Source organism: Fusarium pseudograminearum, chromosome 3, assembly GCF_000303195.2.
Source record: "Fusarium pseudograminearum CS3096 chromosome 3, whole genome shotgun sequence".
Lineage (NCBI taxonomy): Eukaryota > Fungi > Ascomycota > Sordariomycetes > Hypocreales > Nectriaceae > Fusarium > Fusarium pseudograminearum.
The window spans coordinates 922-22,261 of NC_031953.1; the positions used below are offsets into that span (position 1 = coordinate 922).

A 21,340-nucleotide genomic window follows, 5' to 3' on the forward strand; every position below is an offset into this window, starting at 1 on the left:
TAAAATTAGTAATAACTTAAGAAGAATATATAAGTTCAGCGGTATTTATATGCTGGCAATTATTACAGAGAGGGCGGGGCAGACTTGGAATTGTCCGTTGTGGAGATGTGACGCTATTGATGCAAGGTGAATGATTAAGAGCTAATTAGTAGCTGGATTCAAAATAAGTCACTTTTAATAGGGAGGTCTCTGCTATGAAAACAAAGTGAGTTTTTCGACCTCGAACTCTGACGGAGGCAGCATCCAATTTATGCTTCTTTGAAACAGTATAACGCGAGAATCCAGTGATCTGGCAATTCAACTTATTGCAACCATGGTACTTGTTACCGCATTTGACTAATAGAGCTTCCAATATCACGCTTCCTTGAGCAATTTCAACCATACATATCCAAGTTCAGCGAAAGTACCTCACATGGCCATTCCTACTACCACTATTGCGACAAATCAAGTGTCCGTTGGATTTAAGAGCTCCGCGAAACTCGTCCCATGTAGCTAGTGTCGCGTCTTAATCCGCTTGGAGCTCCGGCTCTCTTCGTCGCTACTCTTTCCAGTTTCGTCACCGGATTGATAAGGTGCAGAGCTGTAGCCTTTTCGAAGCAGACCCGTTGTCTCGGTTGGTAGCTCCTTTGGACTAAAGCCGCTGTCCCTCGATAGTATAGACCCTACACGACCAGGCATTTTGAGGCTGCTTCCGAATGCATTGTCGCTACCAGGTGGCGCTAAATGCCTCGTTGGCGTAGTCATGGGTGCCGAAGTGAAAGTGCCCAGGTAGACAGTCTTGAACTCCAAAGGTGAAGATTTCAAAACCGAAAGGCGAAATATCTCATTTGCCTTGCATACCCTTGGTGACCAAGGAAAAGGCTTCGTCTGTAAGATCCATGAACATTGGCTAGCTTCCGCAAGGAGCAAATGCTTTTCAATACTTGTTATTGAAAAGAAGCTCTCGAGGAGCTCAGATATCTGGCCTCGGTCTTCCCTCGGGTTATCCTTGTCGTAAAGCTCCGTCTCAAGCGTATAAATACGTTTCTCAAGCCATACTCGATCTATGTAACGAATATAGGCCCCAAAAGGCTCATCAACGATAAGCCCCATGTCCCACTCGCATGTAGTTTTGTGAATGCTTCGTAGGCGATGGAGCTTCTCTTTACTCGGGCAGCAGGAGCATGGGATCCTCTCATCCACTCTGATCCTATAGTGTATGATGTCTTTGTTCTGGCCCTGGCTGATAATCAAAGCGGTTCGAATGGCGCAACGGCATGGGGGACAGCAAATGTAAACGCGGGCTGCAGGATACATCTTATTGATGAGATCAGTCATGACCCCTGAAATCGCCTCCTGAACATCGTAGTTGGCGTCCGCAAAACCCTTAATCTTATCGCCGTCAATACTTGGGTTGATGGCCTCAGTGATGCGGTTGCCTAGCCCCCATACCCGCTCCTTATCATTTTCAAAGACAAAGCTTGGTCCGTCGCGATGGATTTCAAGCCTCTCAAGACCACAAGACAATGAAGAGGACGATGGACAGTCCTGAGTAAAGACAAAAAACGGGGAACCCCAGCCGTAGTAGTAATTGGATTTGAATGCTTGCGCCATGGCACCTGGAAGCATTTGTTAGTGAAATTTGCCATTAGGATACGGAGACACATACTCTCGAAATCTTTTCCTGTTTTTGGCTTATCCATTACGCTTCGATTGAGTTCACCATCAATTCCACTTTCATCTTCCAGCTCAGCCACCCATTGGCTGATTGCATCTGGTGCCCTCGTCGACGCTGCCTCACGCATCACGCTGGCTGCTCCAGACCAGGCTGGATAGCAATCCTGGCTAGCTTTCTCAAACAATTCCAGCTTGGCCATATTTCCTGCAAGAGATCTGATATCTCGGATAGCCGCAGCATTCAGATCTCGGGGAGGAACAGGGAGAATCTTGTAGAGGCTGTCTACCAGATCGTGTAGATGGGTGATCAAGTCTTGGAACTTGATCTTGTCGTTGATTGCCCATCGCGCCTTCTGCATAATATCAAGACTCTGCTCATCTCCCGATCGTTTCCTGAGCCATTTCAGTCTCTTCAGTCCCGAGTTACTAGGGTAGGGTTCTTGGGCCAAATCGGAAGGGCTCGTACCGGTCGAGATACCGACACCGTATCGCTCTCGTAGGACTTCAGCATCGCTTAATAATCCATGGATGAGCTCCAAGGCCTTGGTGACTTTGGGCGCCCTGTCAGCATGATCCAGCTCAGGATTCCTTCCTTCGCTTCCCTCCGCCTCGAACACACCATGCTTTTCTCCCCAGATGTTGAAACTCTCGTGTTCGCAATCGAGTTTGTACAAGAGAATTTGACTGTCAATTGTGGAGGCTTGAGCTGTTTTGTACAGTTGAAGGTAGTCAAGGCAAAGCTTGAACATAGGCAAGATGCCCGCACCTAGTCCAATTGCCTCCATAACGACGAAATGCGGCAAGTTGAGAAAAAGAAGAGAACGAGAGTATCCGAGCCTGATTGTTCTTAATGGCGGGGTCGCGAGGGGAATTCTGCCTTAGCTGCAGCCTTGTAACTTTGGCGGTGGCTATGTTTGCGCCTCAATTACATTTAGGCCGCCAATCACACCCAATATATACCGACGCCGTGCAGCGGAGGTTGAAACGGGAAATGTAATTCGGCTTGCGATAGCAACGGTGATACATAACTCTTGTCCTTCGCCTAGGGGTAGCCAATAAGATTATTTTACTGGCTGGCGGGTATTACTAAGGTACCTTAATTTAATCCGTTACCGTTCAGAGAAGAGCCGGCTAATCGAGCAGCAGTACGCTCTATATAGTAGATGATATTATCTGGACGAGCTTGCAACACTGGGAAACGCTTAGTCTCTCTCAAAATCAGTAATATTGAAGATTAGAATGACATTCATAGACTTTATTGGAAACCCAGGATCGTTTCCCTAACCGGAAAGACGGTTAAATAGCGATCAGACTTATTTGTGCATCAGGGTACCAACGGCCTATCGGTTAGGTTACTAAGCGACGTAGGGGAAAACCCTTGGGGTTAAGTGCACGGGCCATAGAAAATCATATTAGATAAGTAGTGACCTCCTAACCTAGATCTGCTCTAGACATACTTCCCTTCTTTACTACTACATATTCTTACTTATTTACCTGTTATGCCTACCCTATAACTAACTTCTATATTCATTTTTATACCTATTTTTATTTTTATTCCCATTCTTATTATTTTCATTCATCCAATATAGAATGGATCAGCATGCTACAACAATCCGCCGTATGCTTGGCGGTCTTACCATCCCTCAATTTGCCTTGTTATCTCCGCGAGACCGCCGCACTCTCTTTCGACAAAACCTCGTGCAACGGCAACCGGTCTTGATTGATGAGGCAGATGATGATGGCTCCTTGAACCCCAAAATTGCTGATGGTGTCCTCCTACGCCAGCGGTACTTTATGGGTGAAGATGAGACCGGCAAGCAGCTGGTGAAGGAGGCTTCTGATGTGTACTATGGCGAAAACCATTTCAACGTGCGGCTGCACTGGCTGCGCGAGTTTATGACCGACACCCTTGGCGACTATAAAACGAAGGTGCCTGTTGCTCCGCTGATCAAAGGCAGCATTACTGTACTCGTTGACTCATACGATGCACTTGATGACTTCTACCTCCACGAGGAAGGCTGCGATAGTGACAGTGGGATAGATGACCCAAAGAGCGTGCATTATCGGCATGGGACAGGCGAGGCTGCTAGATGGACACAGAAGCGCCTCCAAGATATCTTCCTCTTCACTAACGCACAACATATCACGTTAGTGTTGTATGGCCGCGGTGTTCTGGATGGCAGCGACCTTGCAACGCATCAGATGATCAAGGATATCTCCTATGTTGTGAAGCTCCTCATTGAGGAATTCGGTGATAGGTTTGCTATCAAGAAGATGATAAGCAGAGGTGATGATTATGAGGGCAATCATCCATCGCGCAGCATTCGTTCTTACTGGGATTCCCCCACAGAGATGGCCAGGGAGGAAGTAAGACAAGGGGAGGCAACCTTTGAGCAGGTTATGCAGATAGAGGTGGAGGAGTGGACCCGAGTATTCCCTAGGACTATAGGACTATGGATGGGACGTGAGATACTTGTATGATCTGGGTTGGGTTATAGAATAGAAGCTAATGGATTCACTTATATTAACTGATTATCCAAGCTTGGCTAGTAGAAACGCTATTATATAGTTTCCCTACGCACACTTACTTCTATATATACCTTTATCTATACATTTATATACTAACCCGCGGCTTGGTAAATTACTTATGGCTAGTAGTATTTCCGATAAATGGCAAAGCCGCCAGTCTTAATATTTCTCTTATACTAACTAAGCTTATTATTATTGGCCTAGACTCTGCAGCACCCCTGCTAGTAATAAAACAACTAAACCAGAGTCTATAATAGAATCTAAGGATCTTTAATGCTTATAGCAGTTTCTTAAAAGAAACCCTTTCTTACTATAATCCTAAGGTTAAGTTTTATAACCTTATATACTTTTACAGTTATTTTACTATATATTAGTTAAGATCTAGAGTTTATTAGTTACTTTAGATTTAAATTGTTACTAACTGATGCAGGGGTATAATTGCTAGGGATAAATTGCACTATATAGTTTAGATTGTAAGTTTAAAGCTATTATAGTGATTTAGTGACTAGTAGTAAGATCTGAATAATAATAGTTCTTTAATTAATAATAAGAGTATCTAGTAGTATAATATTACCCCCTATAGCACTTTATGCAAAAGGATATAATATATTCTATAGTAAACCCCTAATAGGCCCTTATTCTAATTAGTATTACTATTTATATATATAGTAGAATATTAAATTAACTTTACTCCTTAATAATAAATTAACCCTATTAGGGTTAAAGTAGGTTAATTAAATTAACTTTACTAGAGTTAATTTTAGACTATAGGACTAGGCTTTTATTAGATTAGGAAGTAATAGACTTATTTATTTAGATAGTGCAATATGTTTAATTTCTATACTGTTTATATATTATAAAATATCTATATTCTTAACCTAAAGTAATACCTGGAAGCCCTGTGTTAATAGTAGTATTCTGCTTTTAGACTAGTATAGTAATATATATAAGTATAATAACCTCTAGTGTTATTCCTATTGAGAGCTACTAGTATGTATTTTAAACCGCCTGATAAATATCTGGCAGGATACTACTCTTAGCTATTTTACCTAATAGAATATCTATAACTTAGCCCCTCTACTACTTTCTTCTATAACCTAGCCCCCCAGCTTTAATAGCGCCTTTTCTATTTATATAGTGCTTTCTATAACCTAGCTAGGCTAGGTTATTACTGACTTATAGTAAGTAAGTTAGGTGTTAATTAATGCTAGTTTATAGCTATAGTATTTACTCCCTTCTTAAAGAGTATCTTTATAATCTTTAAGTAGCTATACTATAAAGCTTAATATAGTATAGTCTTTCTATTCTTATCTATAGTTATAATATTTATTTCTTTTTTAAGAAGTATCTTTATTATCTTTAAATAACTATTTTATAATATTAAATATAATAATATCTATTTATACTTATTTATAGCTATAATATTTATTTCCTTATTAAAAAATATCTTTATAATCTCTAAATAATTATTTTATAAAGCTTAATATAATATAGTCTTTTTATTTTTATTTATAGCTATAATATTTATTCCCTTTTTAAAAAGTATTTTTATTATCTTTAAGTAATTATATTATAATACTAAATATAATAATATCTATTTATATTTATTTATAGCTATAATATTTATTCCCTTATTAAAAAGTATCTTTATAGTCTTTAAGCTATTATTTTATAATACTTTATATAATAATATTATTTTATTTTTATTTATAGCTATAATATTTATTCCCTTTTTAAAAAGTACCTTTATAGTCTTTAGGCTATTATTTTATAATACTTTATATAGTAATATCTATTTATCTTTATCTATAGCTATAGTATTTATTTCTCTATTAAAAAGTATCTTTATAGTCTTTAGGCTATTATTTTATAATACTTTATATAATAATATCTATTTATATTTATTTATAGCTATAGTATTTATTCCTTTTTTAAGAAGTATCTTTATTATCTTTAAGTAATTATACTATAATACTAAATATAGTAATATCTATTTATATTTATTTATAGCTATAATATTTATTCCCTTATTAATAAGTATTTTTATTATCTTTAAGTAACTATTTTATAATACTTTATAAAATAATACCTATTTATCTTTATTTATAGCTATAATATTTACTCCCTTATTAAAAAGTATCTTTATAATCTCTAGGCTATTATTTTATAATACTTTATATAATAGTATCTATTTATATTTATCTATAGCTATAATATCTATTCCCTTCTTAAGAAGCATTTTTACTATCTCTAAGTGACTATACTATAATGCTAAATATAGTAATATCTATCTATCCTTATCTATAGCTGCAGTATCCGCTCTATAGGCAAGAAGCATCTTTACAGTATCTGAGTAACCGTTCTTGGTTATCCTCACTAAATCTGCCTCAATAACCCGTGCACCGTCCTGCAAAAGGAACTTGGCGATGGCTATATGACCCTGTTCGCATGCCTAAGAAAAAGGGGTATAATCCTTCCGCACTGAGTCTATCTTACACTTGAGGCCATCTATGATGTCGATACCGTTATGGATGCCCGATGGGAGACCCAATAAGGCTATGACACTTTCCTTATTTCCTTTAGCCATCGCAGCCAGTAGTGGATGGCGGTATCTCCCCCCTCCTCCGTCACCCCCAGGGCTTGTTTCGAGCCTTATCCGGATAAGGTTTGGAAGCCCCCTATCAGCGAGGATGTAGAGTATTTCTGCTTCTTGATCGTACTTGCGAACCGCGTGCTTTTCAAAGATATTGAAGATTTGAACCCAGCTTATTACGGGAAACTCGCTAATGAATTGTTGCTGGGGAATCTCGTGGGTAGCAGCATCAGCGTGTTGAAGAACGAACTGATGGGCGTACTCCAGAAAAGGAAATTGTTTTAGTAATTTATCCTTTAGGAGCCGTGAGTCCGTGGACTTTTGTTCCTCAAGTGCCTTCCCTATGGTTTCGTGGAACACGTAGGCGTTACAACATAGCTTGAGCTCCTCGTGACCCTGGCTCTCCCAGTCTGCGCCAAGATTTGGCCATAGTTTATATAGACCCTTATCCTGCATAAGAAAGTCACGGACAGACTCATATATAAACTGCACTGTAGGTTTCTTGCCTTTAGTGATTTTAGTGAGCCCTTCGGAAGAACTGATAACGCATTTGTTAAAGCAGTCGCTGGCATCTAAAGTGTTGATAGACGGCATCTCGCGATCTCCTTTCCGTTTTATTGATAATCTAGACTAAAGAGCATGATAATACTCTCCAGGGTTTAACGGCCTCTTTACGAGAAGAATCCATAGAATAGAGAGTAATAGGTCTTCCATGTGCTCTTGATCTCGAGTAAGGATATCTCTAAAGAGCTCACTTAACTCACTTGGCACTTCTTGCAATCTTGTTCAAAAAGCTAGGCGTCCATGGAGATTCTCCTTGTTTAAAATTTCCACTACTAGGGCAACCCAGAGGAAAACGCTAGCCGCTTTCTTAAGCATCATTTGTTTCAGCTCATTAACAAGGGCAAGATCCCGAACGCGTAAGTGTTTGGTGATGTAGTGCTTTAAGTCTTTGTTATGACCGTCTTCACCTTCTAATGTTAATTGAATCCCCGACTTGATGTTAATGTAAGGGTAATGACGGCTCGAGAAACACACTTGAAATCTCATATTGTCTTTGATACATTGTTTGGCGACTTCTTTAAAGAATTTGACCATATCCTTGACCTATTGCTTATTACACTTATCTAGCGTATTAACAAAATAGGTAAGCGCTTGCTCCCCTAGGGACGAAATTGCGGAATGGAATAGGTCTTTGAGAATGTTTAAGGGTGGGTATGCGACCTGGTTCTGTGGTATTAAATTAGGGTCGTCCAGGATTTTCTGTAGATCGGGGAAGCCTTTGAGAAGCTGTAGAAGGAGAGACTGATATATGCCTGTGACTGACTTTTCTGGCTGATCTCCTCTGGTATTGAAAAAGAATGACATAGTAATGGCTTTCATCGGGATGTCTGTCTTTTTCTGTTTTTTGTAGATGAACTTTATAATGATCGATTTACTAGCATCAGGTTTGCCTTGAATCTAAAGAAAGCCATGATGGTGTGGCCGCTTCGCTGGATCAAACTATGCCAGGTAGTTAGGATGTTTGAGAAACCAGCTGCAAGTCTTAGTATAGGCAGTCTTGATTGTGGTCCTATGTGAATTAATCTGATCAAATTCCAGAGACTCTATTAGCCGTTGTCGACGATTACCAGGGTTCATTTGCTCAGCTGCAATGACAAGTTAGCTTCCTTTACTCAAGCAGTTGCGAGGCAAAACGTCAACATACGAGGGCAGGCATTGAGCCAAAAGTCTCTCTGTGTCTCGCTGGTTGCTGGCAGGGCCTCCAAGAACTCCCTTGCATACGCAGCAGCCACTGCTGCTGCATATTTCTGCCAGTCCTTGGCTTTATGGGAATCTGAATAGTCACATATACCTCGAATGGGAAGGCAGGGGAGGACATCTATCAACCCTGCAGCCTCCATCTCAAAGCATATAATATCCAGCTCTTGGGCTACACGATCGCGCGTAACTGCATCTTTCATGACCTGATTGCTGGAGGCGATTGCTCCATAATGGATTTTTGGCTCGCAAGATCTTCGTGCCTCGCGTCTCTCAAGCTGCGAATGGTCGCAGGTTTGGCAACTGCCCATTGACGGGTTGTGTTCATATGATGCCTGAAAAAGATTGTCAGGTGCTACAGGCCGGTGATAGTCTATGCGTCGCCCCATCCTTTCCTGGATGATAGCCATAACCCGAGTAGGGTGTTCTTCATGGTTGGCTCGCAAGTTTGTTACAGCTGTACACAGAGACTGGTGGGGGGTCTTGGGGGTGGCTGTTCGCTGAATCTCACCGCCACTCAGAATCTTCCCAAGGTCATATTGCATCACTCTTGTTCCCACGACAATATCGCCTAAGCGAATGTCCTTGTTAGCAGGCGCTGCACCGCCGATACCGACCATCAACCCATGGCGGATTGATGGAAAAGTACGGGTTAAGTTAGTTACCACATTTGCGGCATTATTATTCCCGTATTGGCCTTGAGGCAAACTTGCGATAACAATATTGTGATTGTTGATGCTTCCAAGCGTATAGGCATTGTCATCGTTAGGGCATCTCGGTAGTTCACCATGCTTCTCGTCTAGCATGGCTATGGCAGCAGCCGTCTCGATATACAGCGCACAGATCCAGGCTATAGTATACCGGTCGTATGGTAGGTCGTTCTCTTTGTTGGAATGGCATATCTTTTGTCGCTTCGGAAGCTGGAAATGGTCCTCGTTATCGCGGTCATGCGATGATGTGGGGTTCATGCTGACGGACTTGCTCTCAGACCGCGCGCCACGGTTAAGGCAGCGGGCCTATTGTTGTTGCAAAGTAAATAGAGATGCTGTCTTGACGGCCGATAGAACTGTCGTTTCGTCCAAGACTGGAGATGCACGAGGAAAAGACGGCGAGGGCACGAGGCTGGGATCAGGCTGCGTCAAAGGACTGGTTGAATTCACGTGACTTTTACACAGCCACCGCCCCATCAGCTTGCCGTGGTGGCTATACTCGTCAGTCATGATCAAGCTGTGGGCTGTAAAGTCTGGACCAGTTTGATTGGAGAACCATTCTAACCATGAAAGTCGATTAGGCGATATAACTCTCAAGCTGGAGCAGAATTGCCCTTGCTGTAACGTAAACACGAACTAAGCTCTTGAATTGCTCATCGACCCGCTCTTACCCGGGGAGATCGTCGGCATTTCCCGCTCGAAACCACAGGATAATTCAGATATGGACATGCAGTTAAAAAGGGAATAGGTACGCGACAATTAGTGTTACACGACAACTAGAAATAGAAGAGTAGATCATCTGTTCATTAGCGCCTTTTTTAACTATGGGAAAACCATTGAATTCAGAGCTGAATCTGCCGCGCAGCTAGGATAGGGTAGGTTGAGCACCGTTGGGCAGCAGCAGACTGCTGAGAAATTCATCATCAGTCATTTGCCAAGGATGCTACTCCTCAGTCGCAGACGCTAGCCCAATCAGCTTTTTCTTATGTTGGTAGGTCAGCGCAGCATCACACGGCTTTGGCCAACTAAGCACATATATTTGTGTGTCCACTTTTGTTTTATTCTTATTTATTATCCTCCTGGACATCATTTAACTTTCGCTAGGCGGTAATTTAGCTCTCTCAGCTCCGGGTCATAACACTTCTTCTACTGTGGATATCTTCGATAATGTGCTTTAATGAGCTCATGCATTTGGGTTTCCATATTGCGCATGACCTGCGCCTGCTTCTTTTGCATCATAACTAGGCTCTCTTTATCCGAGGTATACTCAGCCTCTTTACCTTCTGAGGTTGAATCTGAATCGTTATCCATTTCGATTATAGTATGATTTAGACGCTGCCTGTTTTGTCGTCTTAGTTGATCATGTTGGAGATGTTTGTACTTTTCTAACGCCTTGCTTAAAAACCATATACAATTATTAGCGTTATCATATTCCTTAAACGTCTTGGCGACTTTCATTTGTTTTACTGGGCACTATCGGCTTGGAAAATAACCCCTAGTGGAATTGTCTAGCTCTAGTGTGGGCGCTGGGAAAGTGCTTTGGGTCATATTGGCCGATACTCTTTCCCGAAGATAAACTAGCTGTGCATAAAGCTCGTCTTTAGAGAGTCGAATTAAGTCCTGCTTAGGCTCTATGATATAGGGTATGTATCTGTTGGAAGTCAAATTGGTTGCTAGTTGCCAGCCGTTAATAGGATGATGTTGGATGCTAGATGATGGTAGGGGATGTGAAATAGTTCCGGTCTGGCGGGATCTAGCGTAGTACTTAATAAGTCCCGGATGTGTAATGGGCTATTAGACAAACTGCTTTTCTTTTTTGTCCTTGCGGATAAAACTGCGGCTGTGTGGATACGGGAGAATCCAATGGCTGCCAAGAAATGACTGTTTTAATTCTTGATGCTATTTCCGTGTATTAGCTTTGCCTCATATGATTTTAATAGCATGGAAGCTCTGTTGGAATAGTATACGGTATGGCTTCTTGTTCTATCCTTGCCGCTTAAAATGATTATCCTTTGATTTCTAAAGCTAGGTAAATAAGATGTCGATATTCTTTACTGCTAACTGATTTCCTTCTGTAAGCTGGAGTGGCTGGTGTTCCTTGAGTATGGCGTTGTTGATATTGTGATAGTAGAGGGGAATCTCTCCTGCTAATGCTGATTCTAGGTATTCAGGCTTCAAAGCCGACTTGGCGTGAAAGAAGACGTCTTTGTGAAATGCATATAGGTATAGCTCTTGTAGATATCTTTTTAGGAGATGAAGATAAGTAGGAATTGAGTTGAACTTAAGTATCTATTGGTAAGCCTTGTTGATTTGAATAAAATCAATCTGTATATCTCGGACTTGGTGATACTGGGTGCGGTATATATTCTGCATCGATGGATTGTTGAATATTATATAGGCTGTATGGGGTTGGCGGAAAGTAAGCGTGTTCTAATTAATCTTGTTAAGAAACTAGGTATAGCTATACTTTTCTATGGTGAGCTTAAAGCTAAGGCCTTTGTGGCGGTGAAGTCTATTTGGCTGATGTGCATCAGGTTGCTGATGAATATCTTGCCAGTAGCCACTGACTTTCTGTATTAATCTGCCTGTATATGAGAATTGGAGATAGCGAAGAAACATTAGTATGGCCCTCGTATATTCCTAAGTCATAAAATGTGGATCTTGGAAGCTGTATACTATCTTGAACCCTATGCAGAACTTATTGATGTTCTACCGCACCTATCGAAGTAAGGTATCGGTCGTGAAGCTATAGTATGGCGAATTATCGTCTGTGGGTACGATGAGTCGCTGGTTGTGAAGCTCTCGGAATCTCATCCGGTTGTCGATAGCGTCGAAAAGTTCCTTAGAAACACGATGCTCTTCTCTAATGCCAAAGGATTTCTGCATAGATCCCAACAGGGCATAGTGGCATCGAAGCTTTGTGTACAGGTATGCCTTGATCAATGCAGCCGGCTGGTTACTGAGACCGCCTCCAACGAGTTCCCACGTTTTTCTTAGCTTCTTGTCAAGAGCGAGGGTCTCTATCGCTGTATTTGTAAACGGGTATACGTTTCCTGCTGCAAACACTTCCTTGACACTGGAGTAGAACTGAGAGTAGAGAAGACCAGCAGCTCGGCGTGAAGAGCGCTTTCCAGTCTCAATGGTTAAACTTCCAGTGTCTCGAAGCATACTGAACGGGTAAAAGACCTGCTTTTGGATCCCTCGATTATCAGTAGACCTATTCTCGGCCTGAGAGGCGTATGATTCTAAACAGCATCGCCGATAGAGCAGTGTTTCTGCCCGTTTCTCTGTTGGACTATCCATGATACCAGCTGCCAGTTGGCTCCACGGTACAATCTGAGATGTCTGCTGGGGGCATGTTTCTTTACCAATGTCAAAGTATCGCTCTGTTGTGGTGTGGCTCTCCTCGACTGCGCTGGTCCAGTAATTTCGAAATCGTGTCATCATCTTGTCCCAGGTAACATCTTTTGTAAGGACTTTTAGGTTCTTGCCTTGAAGAAGAATAATAACGTCCTTAAACTGTTGAAATCCCGGATCTTGGATAATAGTGGTGATATGGGCCCAAATCTCCTCCAATGCCTCCGGCTGCAGAAAGTATACCAGTCGTTGCTCGCGTCCCACCGGGTGCACACGTTGAGAAAGGCCCTCTACTCCTCGAGCGGTAGAATTATATCGACTGTGGTCATAGCTTGAGGGATAATGCTGAACTTGGGCTGTGCTACAGCATTTGTATATCGCAGGAAGAAGAATGCCGTCCATCCACAGCCGAAAGTCTTCATCCCTGATCTTGCTACACTTTTGCTCTTCCCGATATAAGTTTGGAAATAGTAGATATAGGGATATATCTTCAAACCCAATAAGACGACCGAATGTGTAGTGTGGAATGTGGTGTACGGGCCGGTGGACTTGATGCAGTTTCCCATTCATATCAGTATATGTAACTGGGATTGACCGAAGATGGAGATCGGACTGAAGATCAGATACAGCCATCTGAGTAGGCGACCAATGGATTCCTTGCTTAGCGACGGCAAGATTAGATGGAAAGGCCACGACGCTGTCTATATCAAAAGTGATTCCAGCATTGTCGGTAACTCTCTCATCCTCACCCAAATAGACATATGGGACCTTTTCTCTAGAGTCAATACCACAAAAGACCTGTCTTCTGGATTCGGGGCTTAGTTTTCCCGCCAAGTCATCTTTCTGGCGCGCAATTGTGTCGCTACCAAGAATATCCGGACCTAACTCAGGTGTAAATTCTAGGTATTCAGCGAGGGCAATATGGTAGTTGGGATCTTCCATATGGTGACTTCGTGCTGCCTGGTGGCACTCGTTGCAGCATCCATGGAATTTAATAAGCTGTTCTGCTAGCTCTTGTGCGAGATGCTCAATTGGACTTGGCTCGCCGTCGCCCACTTGTGGAGAGGTTCCCGGGGTTGTATCAGAGACAATATCCAGAACCGGGTCAGGATCCCGATGATTTGGAACAGCTACCGCATCTTCCGTATAAGGGGCAGATCCGGTACTGGGTATGCTTCGTTCGTTGATATCTCCGGGTACCTGAGGATCTATTGCGAGTAGGGACGGTGAGGACATAATCGATGTTGATATGAGAGGCTCATCATGATCAGCGAATACTCCCTCAGTGATGGGTTGTAGTGGGGGACTAGGTGGAGGCAGAAAGTTGCTAATGTCTTGTTCTTGCAGTTGTGCGAATGTACTCCTCTGTAAGTTATCTAACTGCTGGACGGGATAGTGGAAGTTGTGAAAATTGCTATAGGGTAACCCTCCATCTCCGGCCGCTGCCTTCTGCCTTTTGTTCCGCTGGCGTTCATAATCTGCTGCCGCTTTATCCTTAGCCATCGCATACTTGCGTGGTCGTCCACGCTGTATTGGTCTTTGCATATTAAATCTAGTATAGAATATTCCGAGGTTATAAATAGCAGGATATAAGTCGGGAATAAATCTCAGGTACATGGGTTACACAGGTAATAGGATACAAATGGAGATTTCTAAGCAGAGGATAAGACAAGACTCAGCACATATGCGTTGAAATGTGCCTTACGTAAGATTTGAAGAAGGGTAGCTGTATACTAGCTATAAATGGACAAACTTTGCCCGCGAAATTCGATGATTGGCTAAGTCAGAGACCCACATGACCGAAAACAGATGGATCGTGCCCGTGAAATTCAGTAATTGGCTGAGCAGATGCTCCATATACCCACTAGATTCTAATTGGCTGCAATGCTTGGAACCGACGATAAGGTCAGTAATTTCCAAGACGAATGTACCACCAACAAACTAAAAGGACTCGAAGAAATATGAATGAAGCAAGTCTTAAGGTCCTATTGTGTGGTTTTATATTATGCTAGTAAATTTTACATTATATTCAGTGTCTAGTTTGAGTCAGTCAGTACATGATACTGCAAAAGATGGCAAATATGCTATCCGCGCACATAAAGATACTGTTAAATCAGACAGTGCTAAAATCAGATACACTGATTGGCTCAGAACTCCTGTCAGTCTCTTCCCTGCTTCACTAGATCCGCTCATATTCCGTATAATGCCATACTAATAATGTGTTTATAGTCTCTTGATGCCAAGACCATTCAGCGCTTGCACAGCATACAGCTGGTCACTGAATCCCACGACCAAGGCTGGTATAGCGATAGAGCCCTTGGAAGTTGGACGTGGTTTGAGGTCGCTATTTTCGAGAATGAGGCCGCTATCGAACCCAGGAAAAAGGATGATATTCTGCTGTCATGGACGAGCCACAGGAGCGAGATGGCACCTGAATCTGATAGTGATATGGACCCTGAGATTGAGTTGTTCTCTCCGGTACGTTACTACACTCTCCAAATTCGAGAACACCTTTACAAAGGTTATAGCGGTAGCCCTAACTTGGACCTAGCAACTTGGATCCTTGTTCTCGCAGGATCATGATATATTCCGTCTACTGGAGGTACGATGCTCTATCGTCTAGCAATTGTCTTGCCAAATTGACCTAAGATAAGGAAAAAAACGTCATTGTTGTGAGGCTTTGCTCGCGATTCGCAGGTTGGTACCTGTCAGCCAATACAGGCTTTCTGGTAGTTGAACTCGGTCCTAAACGTTAGTTATATTAACCCTATATTAAAAGCGATTAGCAACGTCTAATACATATGCGAGCATTTAGTGGAGAGAGAATCCGTCAACTTTGGATCTATCGCAGCAAAGGTTATAACTACCCAAGAAGCATTCAATGAGATTAACAAGGCAATATTTCCTGAACTTGATAACCTACCATCTGTCCCAGGTTCTGTCTTTAAAGCCGAAATGATGAGTACGGATATTGCAAGCGATAGACCACTACGTGTTTTATGCTTAGGTACGTCAATAAGCTTAAATCTTTATCTGAATATGATAACGTTGGTTTTAACATCTTCTAGATGGTGGTGGTGTACGTGGATTGGCTTCTCTCAAGATTCTCAAGAGAGTTATGGAACTATCTTACCCTGACAAGAAGCCCTGTGAGGTCTTTGACATGATTGCTGGTACTAGTACTGGAGGGTAAGATACTTACGCTACTTAGAGATAACCTTGTACTTCACGCTTACGCTTTCTCACATAGATTTATCGCCATCATGCTTGGACGTCTTGAGATGAACGTGGATGATTGCATCGCGAGCTACATTAGGTTCATGAGCGAGGTCTTTCCTCAAAGAGGAGGAGTTCTCAAAAAGCTTCCATTTGGTTTGGGAAAATTGGGAGATTGGTGGGAATCCACAATTGACGTGAAGAACAATATTACCAAGGATGAAAAATGGGACTCTGGTGTCCTTGAGAGGGTCATCAAACAGCTCGTCAAAGAAAAGCTGCAGCGAGATCCCGAAACAGTACTCTTACAAGAGGAGCAAGAGCCTGAACCACCTTGTAAAATGTCAGTCACGCAATGAATTATGGACACGAAACGCAGTTAACAATTTCTAGCTTTATAACAGCAACAGCATCGACTGGCAGCAATAATCGAGCGCCCGTTTTGCTTCAGTCCTACACTAATCCTTTTCAGATGCCTAAATTGCCACAAATTAAGCTTTAGGAGGCTACTTATACTACATCAGCAGCTCCATATTATTTCAAGCTGCTAAAAGTTAACAGTTAGATATTTATTAATAGAAAGTTATAAGCTAATAATCTATTAAGATAGTATATATATATAAAATCTTAAGTTTATTATTATAACTGCTTAATTACTAATAAGTATATAAGGCTTTAAAATAAAATACTATAAGTCTATAGCCTAGTTTATACTATAGGTTACTTCTTAAGCATTAGCATAAGAATACTGCTAAGTATTACTCTACTAATATTAAGTTCTTATCTAATTAACTTCCTAAATGCTCTTTCTAGGATTATAACTAATAGTAATATTATAAATATCCTATTTTACTTACTAATTAATATATTTACTCTTTAGGGTATATAGAAGAAGTATTAGCGCTTTAACTTTAATAATAGCTTCCCTAACTAGGTAAAAGAGAATAATATTAGTAAATAGAGGTTCCTTACTATATAAGAGGATAATAATCTAGGGGGTCTTAATGATATAGGTATAATTAAATTAACTGAAAATTAAGTTAAGAACTATATAAAAGAGCCTAGTTTTAATAAACTAGTTTAGGAGTATGCGGCTGCTTTAAAAGATTAAATATTTTTCTTTTTTTCTTTTCTTCTAATTACTGTAAGGATCTTATTATAGGACTATCTAACTATATTAGATATAGCCTAGAGGCTAAATACTTTATATAACTTTAATATCTTTTAATAAAGAATCCTAGTTCTAGGATAAATAAATACCAGTTTTAACTTCTAAATACCTATAATACAATATACTTAAAAACTAAAAACTTAAAGTATATTTAGATAGGAGTACTATATAAATACCTTAAATTAGTAATCTCTATTTAGCTTCTATTTAAAGATATAATAAGTATTACTTTTAGTTAAAATAGAATTACACCTAATAATAATAAATACTAAGGCTATATTATAACTGAAGGATTAAGTAAATTCTATATACTAGGTATAGTACTATTAATTAGGGTAATTTATTAATAGTATACTAGTTATAGATAAAGAATAGTTAAGCGTATTATAAATTATAAGTAAAAGTTCTAAGTAAATATATATAATTTACTATACTTAATAGATAAGTTAGCTAGGACCCTTCTTTTACCTTAAATGCTATTTTTTAAATAACTCCTATAATACTAAGCTAGGCTTAGAGTAGCTAAGATCTTAAATAATAACATATAAGTCTTAATAAAACTTATAAAAGTTTTAAAATAAAACTCTTTATAACTATAAGCTATAGAATCTATTTATACTATAAATTAGCGCCTTTCTATTTCCTACTAAAAAGAGTTTATTAGTTACTAAGTAATACAGTAAGTTACCTATAAGTAAATAGGCTAGCTGGCTAAGCTTCTATATAGGTATAATATAAAGGTAATATAGTAGCAGTAAATATAGTATAGCTAGATTAGACTAGTCTTTAAAGTGAAATATATACTATTAGTGCTTTATATCTTATTAGTTTATATCTTCTGCTTAATAGTAAAGAGCTATTTAATATAGCTTATATAAAGGTATATATTAATAATTTTATAAAAACTCTATTAATATATATTAAGAAAGGCTAAACTTAAGATTATATTAAAATAAAGTAATCTTATAGTATTATAATATTATTATTTACTATTTTATAGATATTTTTACTTATAGCTTTAATTACTTTATTAATTAGCTTTTATTTTAATAAATAATATTTAGCTATTTATACTTATAGCTATATAACTTATTATTACTCTTATTAAATTTAATATTCCTAGATTTAGCTTTAATTAGTTTATATCTCTTAATTTAAATAGCAATTAAGCCTTACTTAATTTAAATTATAGCCTTTTCTTATACTAAAGATAAAAATATAAATATATTAATATTTATTCTTATTATCTTAAAAGCTATTATTATAAGTTATAAGTAATTAATTAGCCTTTACTATATATAGTTTAATTTTAATTACTAATTAATTATATTTAATTTTATCTCTATTTAATAGTTATATCTATTATTATACTCTTTAAGGCTATTCTTATTATAGCTATTATAGCTATTTTAACTATTATTACTCCTCTTAAAGCATAAGATATAATAGTAATAGTAATAATAATAATAATAGTAATAAAATACCTAAGATTATTAACTATATTAATAGTATTATAGTTATTATTAATATTATCTTTTTATTTTTCTCTATTAAATATCTAATAGTACTTTATTTATAATAATACTATTACTATTACCTTAAGCCTTATTAAGATTTATAAAAGTATTAGTAATAGTAATAAAAATTAATTAGCCCTTATAACTTTTACTTATTTTATTACTACTTAAAATAAGTAATATCAGTTAAAATTCTATTTCCCTATTAATACTAATCCTATAGATAGTAAGAAAATTAATATATATAATAGCCTTAAGTTAGCCTTAGGCCTTATTAATAGCTAATCTCTTAGAAATTAATATAATAAATATATTAATTACTTCTTAATTATTACTAAAAGAGCTACTACTTAAGATACTACTTATAAGATTTCTCTTACTATTAAGGTACTTTATAAAATACTTAATACTATAAAAGTATTTAAATTTATAAGAGTTAATAACTTTAACTTAATTAACTAAAGCCTTTTATTAAGGTATAAACTTTATATTATTTATTAGTTTAGTATTTAATAATTATTAATATATAGACTTAATATTTATTATATTTCTTTTAGTATATATATATAAAAGCTATAATATAGTTATTAAATAGTAATCTCTATAAGCTTTTTTAGCTATTAAATATTAATAGTATTTACCTATATATTTAATCTTATCTAGAGTCTTATAAAGAAAGACTTTTAATTTATACTTTTAATTAAGTGCTTTAGGTAAATAACCTTTATTAGTTTAAGAGCGCTAATTTTAAAGCTTATATTTAAATTTAATAATTAATTATATTAATAGCATTTAATCTCTTAATTAAGTATTTTATCTTTATCTTATAATTAAAATTTATTAACTTATAAGTTTTTTAATAGATTTAACTGCTTATTATAGCTAAATTAGAGTTTATTAATTACCTTAGATTTAATTTATTAGTTACCTTATATTATACTAGCGCTATTTATTTTCTTATTAAAAATAATTTATTAGTTACTAAATAATATAGAGTATAACACTAAGTAAAAGGTATAAAATAGAAGGTTTTAAGGATAAAATTAACTTTATTAGGGCTAGAGGTATATAATTAAATAGTTTTTAAGAGTTTAAGTTACTTTTAATACTATTTTATATACTATAATTACTTTTATTAAAAGGTAAAAATTTAAAGTCTAATTAAAATAAATTAATATTTAAACTTTATAATTAACTTATAAAACTATAAAGCTAATTATCTTTTTATATAATTAAATAGTCTATTATAATATTTATTTAAGATAATTAAGTTTTTATTTTATAGAAATTTAAAGTCTTATTAAGATAAGCTAATATTTAAACTTTACTATTAACCTATAGAACTATAAGATTAGCTATTTTCTTATTTAATTAGTTAATCTTATATATTATTAGTAAGATAAAGTTAAGTTTTCTTTTTATAAAAATTTATAGTCTTAATAATTTAAATTAATATTTAAATATTAAAATTAACCTATAAAACTATAAATTTAACTATTTATCTATCTAATTAAATAATTTAATATAAAAACCTCTAAATTAAATATAAGTTTCTTTTAAAATAGAAAAGATCTTATATAATAAGTTTATATATAATATATATTTTATATAAATACTATAGATAAATAAAGGCTATACTTTTTAGTTTTATATTTTATTTTTTACTTAATTAATTAGTTATTAATAGCTAATAATATTAAACCTTTTAATTAAAATTAAGACTAATTTTCTATTTATTACTCTTTAATATTATCTCTCTTTATATTAATATTAAACCTTTAAGAGGTAATTCCTAAATACCTAGCTTTATTACTTATTTTATAATACCTTATTACCTTAATATAACTTTTAAGATACCTTAAATATATTTAAAGACTTTTACTTTAAAGTAAAAAAACTTATATATTTAGAGTATATTAATAGAGATTTAAATAGATTATTTATAGTAATATTTATTTAAAAGAGGTTTTAATCCTTAAAGAATATAAGAGTATATAAATATATCTATTAAGTGCTATAGGTAATATATTTATTATAAATTTAAGTATTATTATTAGTAAATAAAAGATATATATAAGTTATATTTATATATTAATATAAATAAATCTATTTTTATAATATTAAAAGTATTTTTTACTTTTAGGGATTATTATTTTTTTATTAGCTAATTAATATAAATAATTAAGTAAAATATTAATCTTATTAATATAGTAAGATACTTTATAATAAGTTAAAAACTTATTATATCTTATTAGAAATTTAATATATTAGATATATAAAGTAATATTAATTAGTAATAATTAATTATTATTATAAGAGGAATTATATTATAAAGAGGGTAAATAAGATATATTAAATATTTATATTAATACTATTTATTTAAAAGTTAAAAGTATTCCTTATAGAAGATATATTAAATAGCTTTAATATAAGATATATTATATATTAAGCTAAAAGGTAGGTTTTATTAAAGAGGGCTAATATATAATAATAGTAAAAGTAATATAAAAGAAGAAAAAGATTATAAATAAAAAAAAGAAAAAAAAAAAGTAATTTATAGCTATAGAATTAAATATAAGGAAATAAGGTTATAATTTACTATTAAGTTATTATAAATAGTAATATATAATTAAATTAAGATAAATATAAAGAAATAATATTAAAATAATTAAAAAGCTTTAATATTATCTTTATTATTATAGAAAACTTTTAATTAATTAGTATTATTATTTATATTTATATTATTTATATATTTTAACTTACTCTATTAAAATTATTATTAAAATTATTATTAAATATATTATTATAAGGTATTTATTATTAACTAATA

At 36.2% G+C, this 21,340-nt stretch overlaps 5 protein-coding genes across 5 annotated transcripts, besides 30 other annotated features; 2 read left to right on the forward strand and 3 right to left on the reverse strand.

The window, feature by feature from the left end:
- Window positions 1-492: 492 nt before the first annotated feature.
- On the reverse strand, window positions 493-2,441 carry FPSE_11238 (uncharacterized protein; the record flags this gene model as incomplete). The annotated part of the gene is made up of 2 exons (XM_009264355.1): window positions 493-1,598; window positions 1,649-2,441. 2 exons carry the CDS (start codon window positions 2,439-2,441, stop codon window positions 493-495), a joined length of 1,899 nt encoding a protein of 632 aa, XP_009262630.1.
- A 734-nt stretch (window positions 2,442-3,175) lies between these two features.
- Window positions 3,176-3,224: a repeat region.
- Window positions 3,225-3,246: 22 nt separating this feature from the next.
- On the forward strand, window positions 3,247-4,137 carry FPSE_11239 (uncharacterized protein; the record flags this gene model as incomplete). Its single annotated transcript, XM_009264356.1, has 1 exon — window positions 3,247-4,137. The coding sequence occupies one exon, from the start codon at window positions 3,247-3,249 to the stop codon at window positions 4,135-4,137; it is 891 nt and encodes a 296-aa protein (XP_009262631.1).
- A 1,365-nt stretch (window positions 4,138-5,502) lies between these two features.
- Window positions 5,503-5,798: a repeat region.
- Window positions 5,536-5,813: a repeat region.
- Window positions 5,568-5,885: a repeat region.
- Window positions 5,848-5,912: a repeat region.
- On the reverse strand, window positions 5,855-9,507 carry FPSE_11240 (uncharacterized protein; the record flags this gene model as incomplete). The annotated part of the gene is made up of 12 exons (XM_009264357.1): window positions 5,855-5,862; window positions 5,930-5,945; window positions 6,062-6,076; window positions 6,260-6,274; window positions 6,431-6,448; window positions 6,563-6,615; window positions 6,682-7,316; window positions 7,543-7,637; window positions 7,817-7,885; window positions 7,919-8,179; window positions 8,218-8,315; window positions 8,487-9,507. The coding sequence occupies 12 exons, from the start codon at window positions 9,505-9,507 to the stop codon at window positions 5,855-5,857; spliced, it is 2,304 nt and encodes a 767-aa protein (XP_009262632.1).
- Window positions 6,046-6,095: a repeat region.
- Window positions 6,129-6,273: a repeat region.
- Window positions 6,343-6,387: a repeat region.
- A 2,460-nt stretch (window positions 9,508-11,967) lies between the features above and the next one.
- On the reverse strand, window positions 11,968-14,151 carry FPSE_11241 (uncharacterized protein; the record flags this gene model as incomplete). Its single annotated transcript, XM_009264358.1, has 1 exon — window positions 11,968-14,151. One exon carries the CDS (start codon window positions 14,149-14,151, stop codon window positions 11,968-11,970), a length of 2,184 nt encoding a protein of 727 aa, XP_009262633.1.
- Window positions 14,152-14,490: 339 nt separating this feature from the next.
- On the forward strand, window positions 14,491-16,251 carry FPSE_11242 (uncharacterized protein; the record flags this gene model as incomplete). The annotated part of the gene is made up of 8 exons (XM_009264359.1): window positions 14,491-14,511; window positions 14,647-14,655; window positions 14,836-15,084; window positions 15,158-15,208; window positions 15,415-15,613; window positions 15,675-15,795; window positions 15,857-16,165; window positions 16,233-16,251. The coding sequence occupies 8 exons, from the start codon at window positions 14,491-14,493 to the stop codon at window positions 16,249-16,251; spliced, it is 978 nt and encodes a 325-aa protein (XP_009262634.1).
- Window positions 16,252-16,432: 181 nt separating this feature from the next.
- Window positions 16,433-16,467: a repeat region.
- Window positions 16,468-17,874: 1,407 nt separating this feature from the next.
- Window positions 17,875-17,917: a repeat region.
- Window positions 17,918-17,934: 17 nt separating this feature from the next.
- Window positions 17,935-18,056: a repeat region.
- Window positions 18,057-18,192: 136 nt separating this feature from the next.
- Window positions 18,193-18,278: a repeat region.
- Window positions 18,279-18,299: 21 nt separating this feature from the next.
- Window positions 18,300-18,435: a microsatellite.
- Window positions 18,436-18,472: a microsatellite.
- Window positions 18,473-18,589: a microsatellite.
- A 214-nt stretch (window positions 18,590-18,803) lies between these two features.
- Window positions 18,804-18,850: a repeat region.
- A 51-nt stretch (window positions 18,851-18,901) lies between these two features.
- Window positions 18,902-18,943: a repeat region.
- A 44-nt stretch (window positions 18,944-18,987) lies between these two features.
- Window positions 18,988-19,104: a repeat region.
- Window positions 19,105-19,264: 160 nt separating this feature from the next.
- Window positions 19,265-19,379: a repeat region.
- A 77-nt stretch (window positions 19,380-19,456) lies between these two features.
- Window positions 19,457-19,503: a repeat region.
- A 107-nt stretch (window positions 19,504-19,610) lies between these two features.
- Window positions 19,611-19,804: a repeat region.
- Window positions 19,805-19,873: 69 nt separating this feature from the next.
- Window positions 19,874-20,140: a repeat region.
- Window positions 19,926-20,211: a repeat region.
- Window positions 19,947-20,229: a repeat region.
- Window positions 20,230-20,368: 139 nt separating this feature from the next.
- Window positions 20,369-20,472: a repeat region.
- Window positions 20,473-20,501: 29 nt separating this feature from the next.
- Window positions 20,502-20,631: a microsatellite.
- A 35-nt stretch (window positions 20,632-20,666) lies between these two features.
- Window positions 20,667-20,817: a microsatellite.
- A 32-nt stretch (window positions 20,818-20,849) lies between these two features.
- Window positions 20,850-20,959: a repeat region.
- Window positions 20,960-20,988: 29 nt separating this feature from the next.
- Window positions 20,989-21,178: a repeat region.
- Window positions 21,179-21,188: 10 nt separating this feature from the next.
- Window positions 21,189-21,333: a microsatellite.
- Window positions 21,334-21,340: the final 7 nt, after the last annotated feature.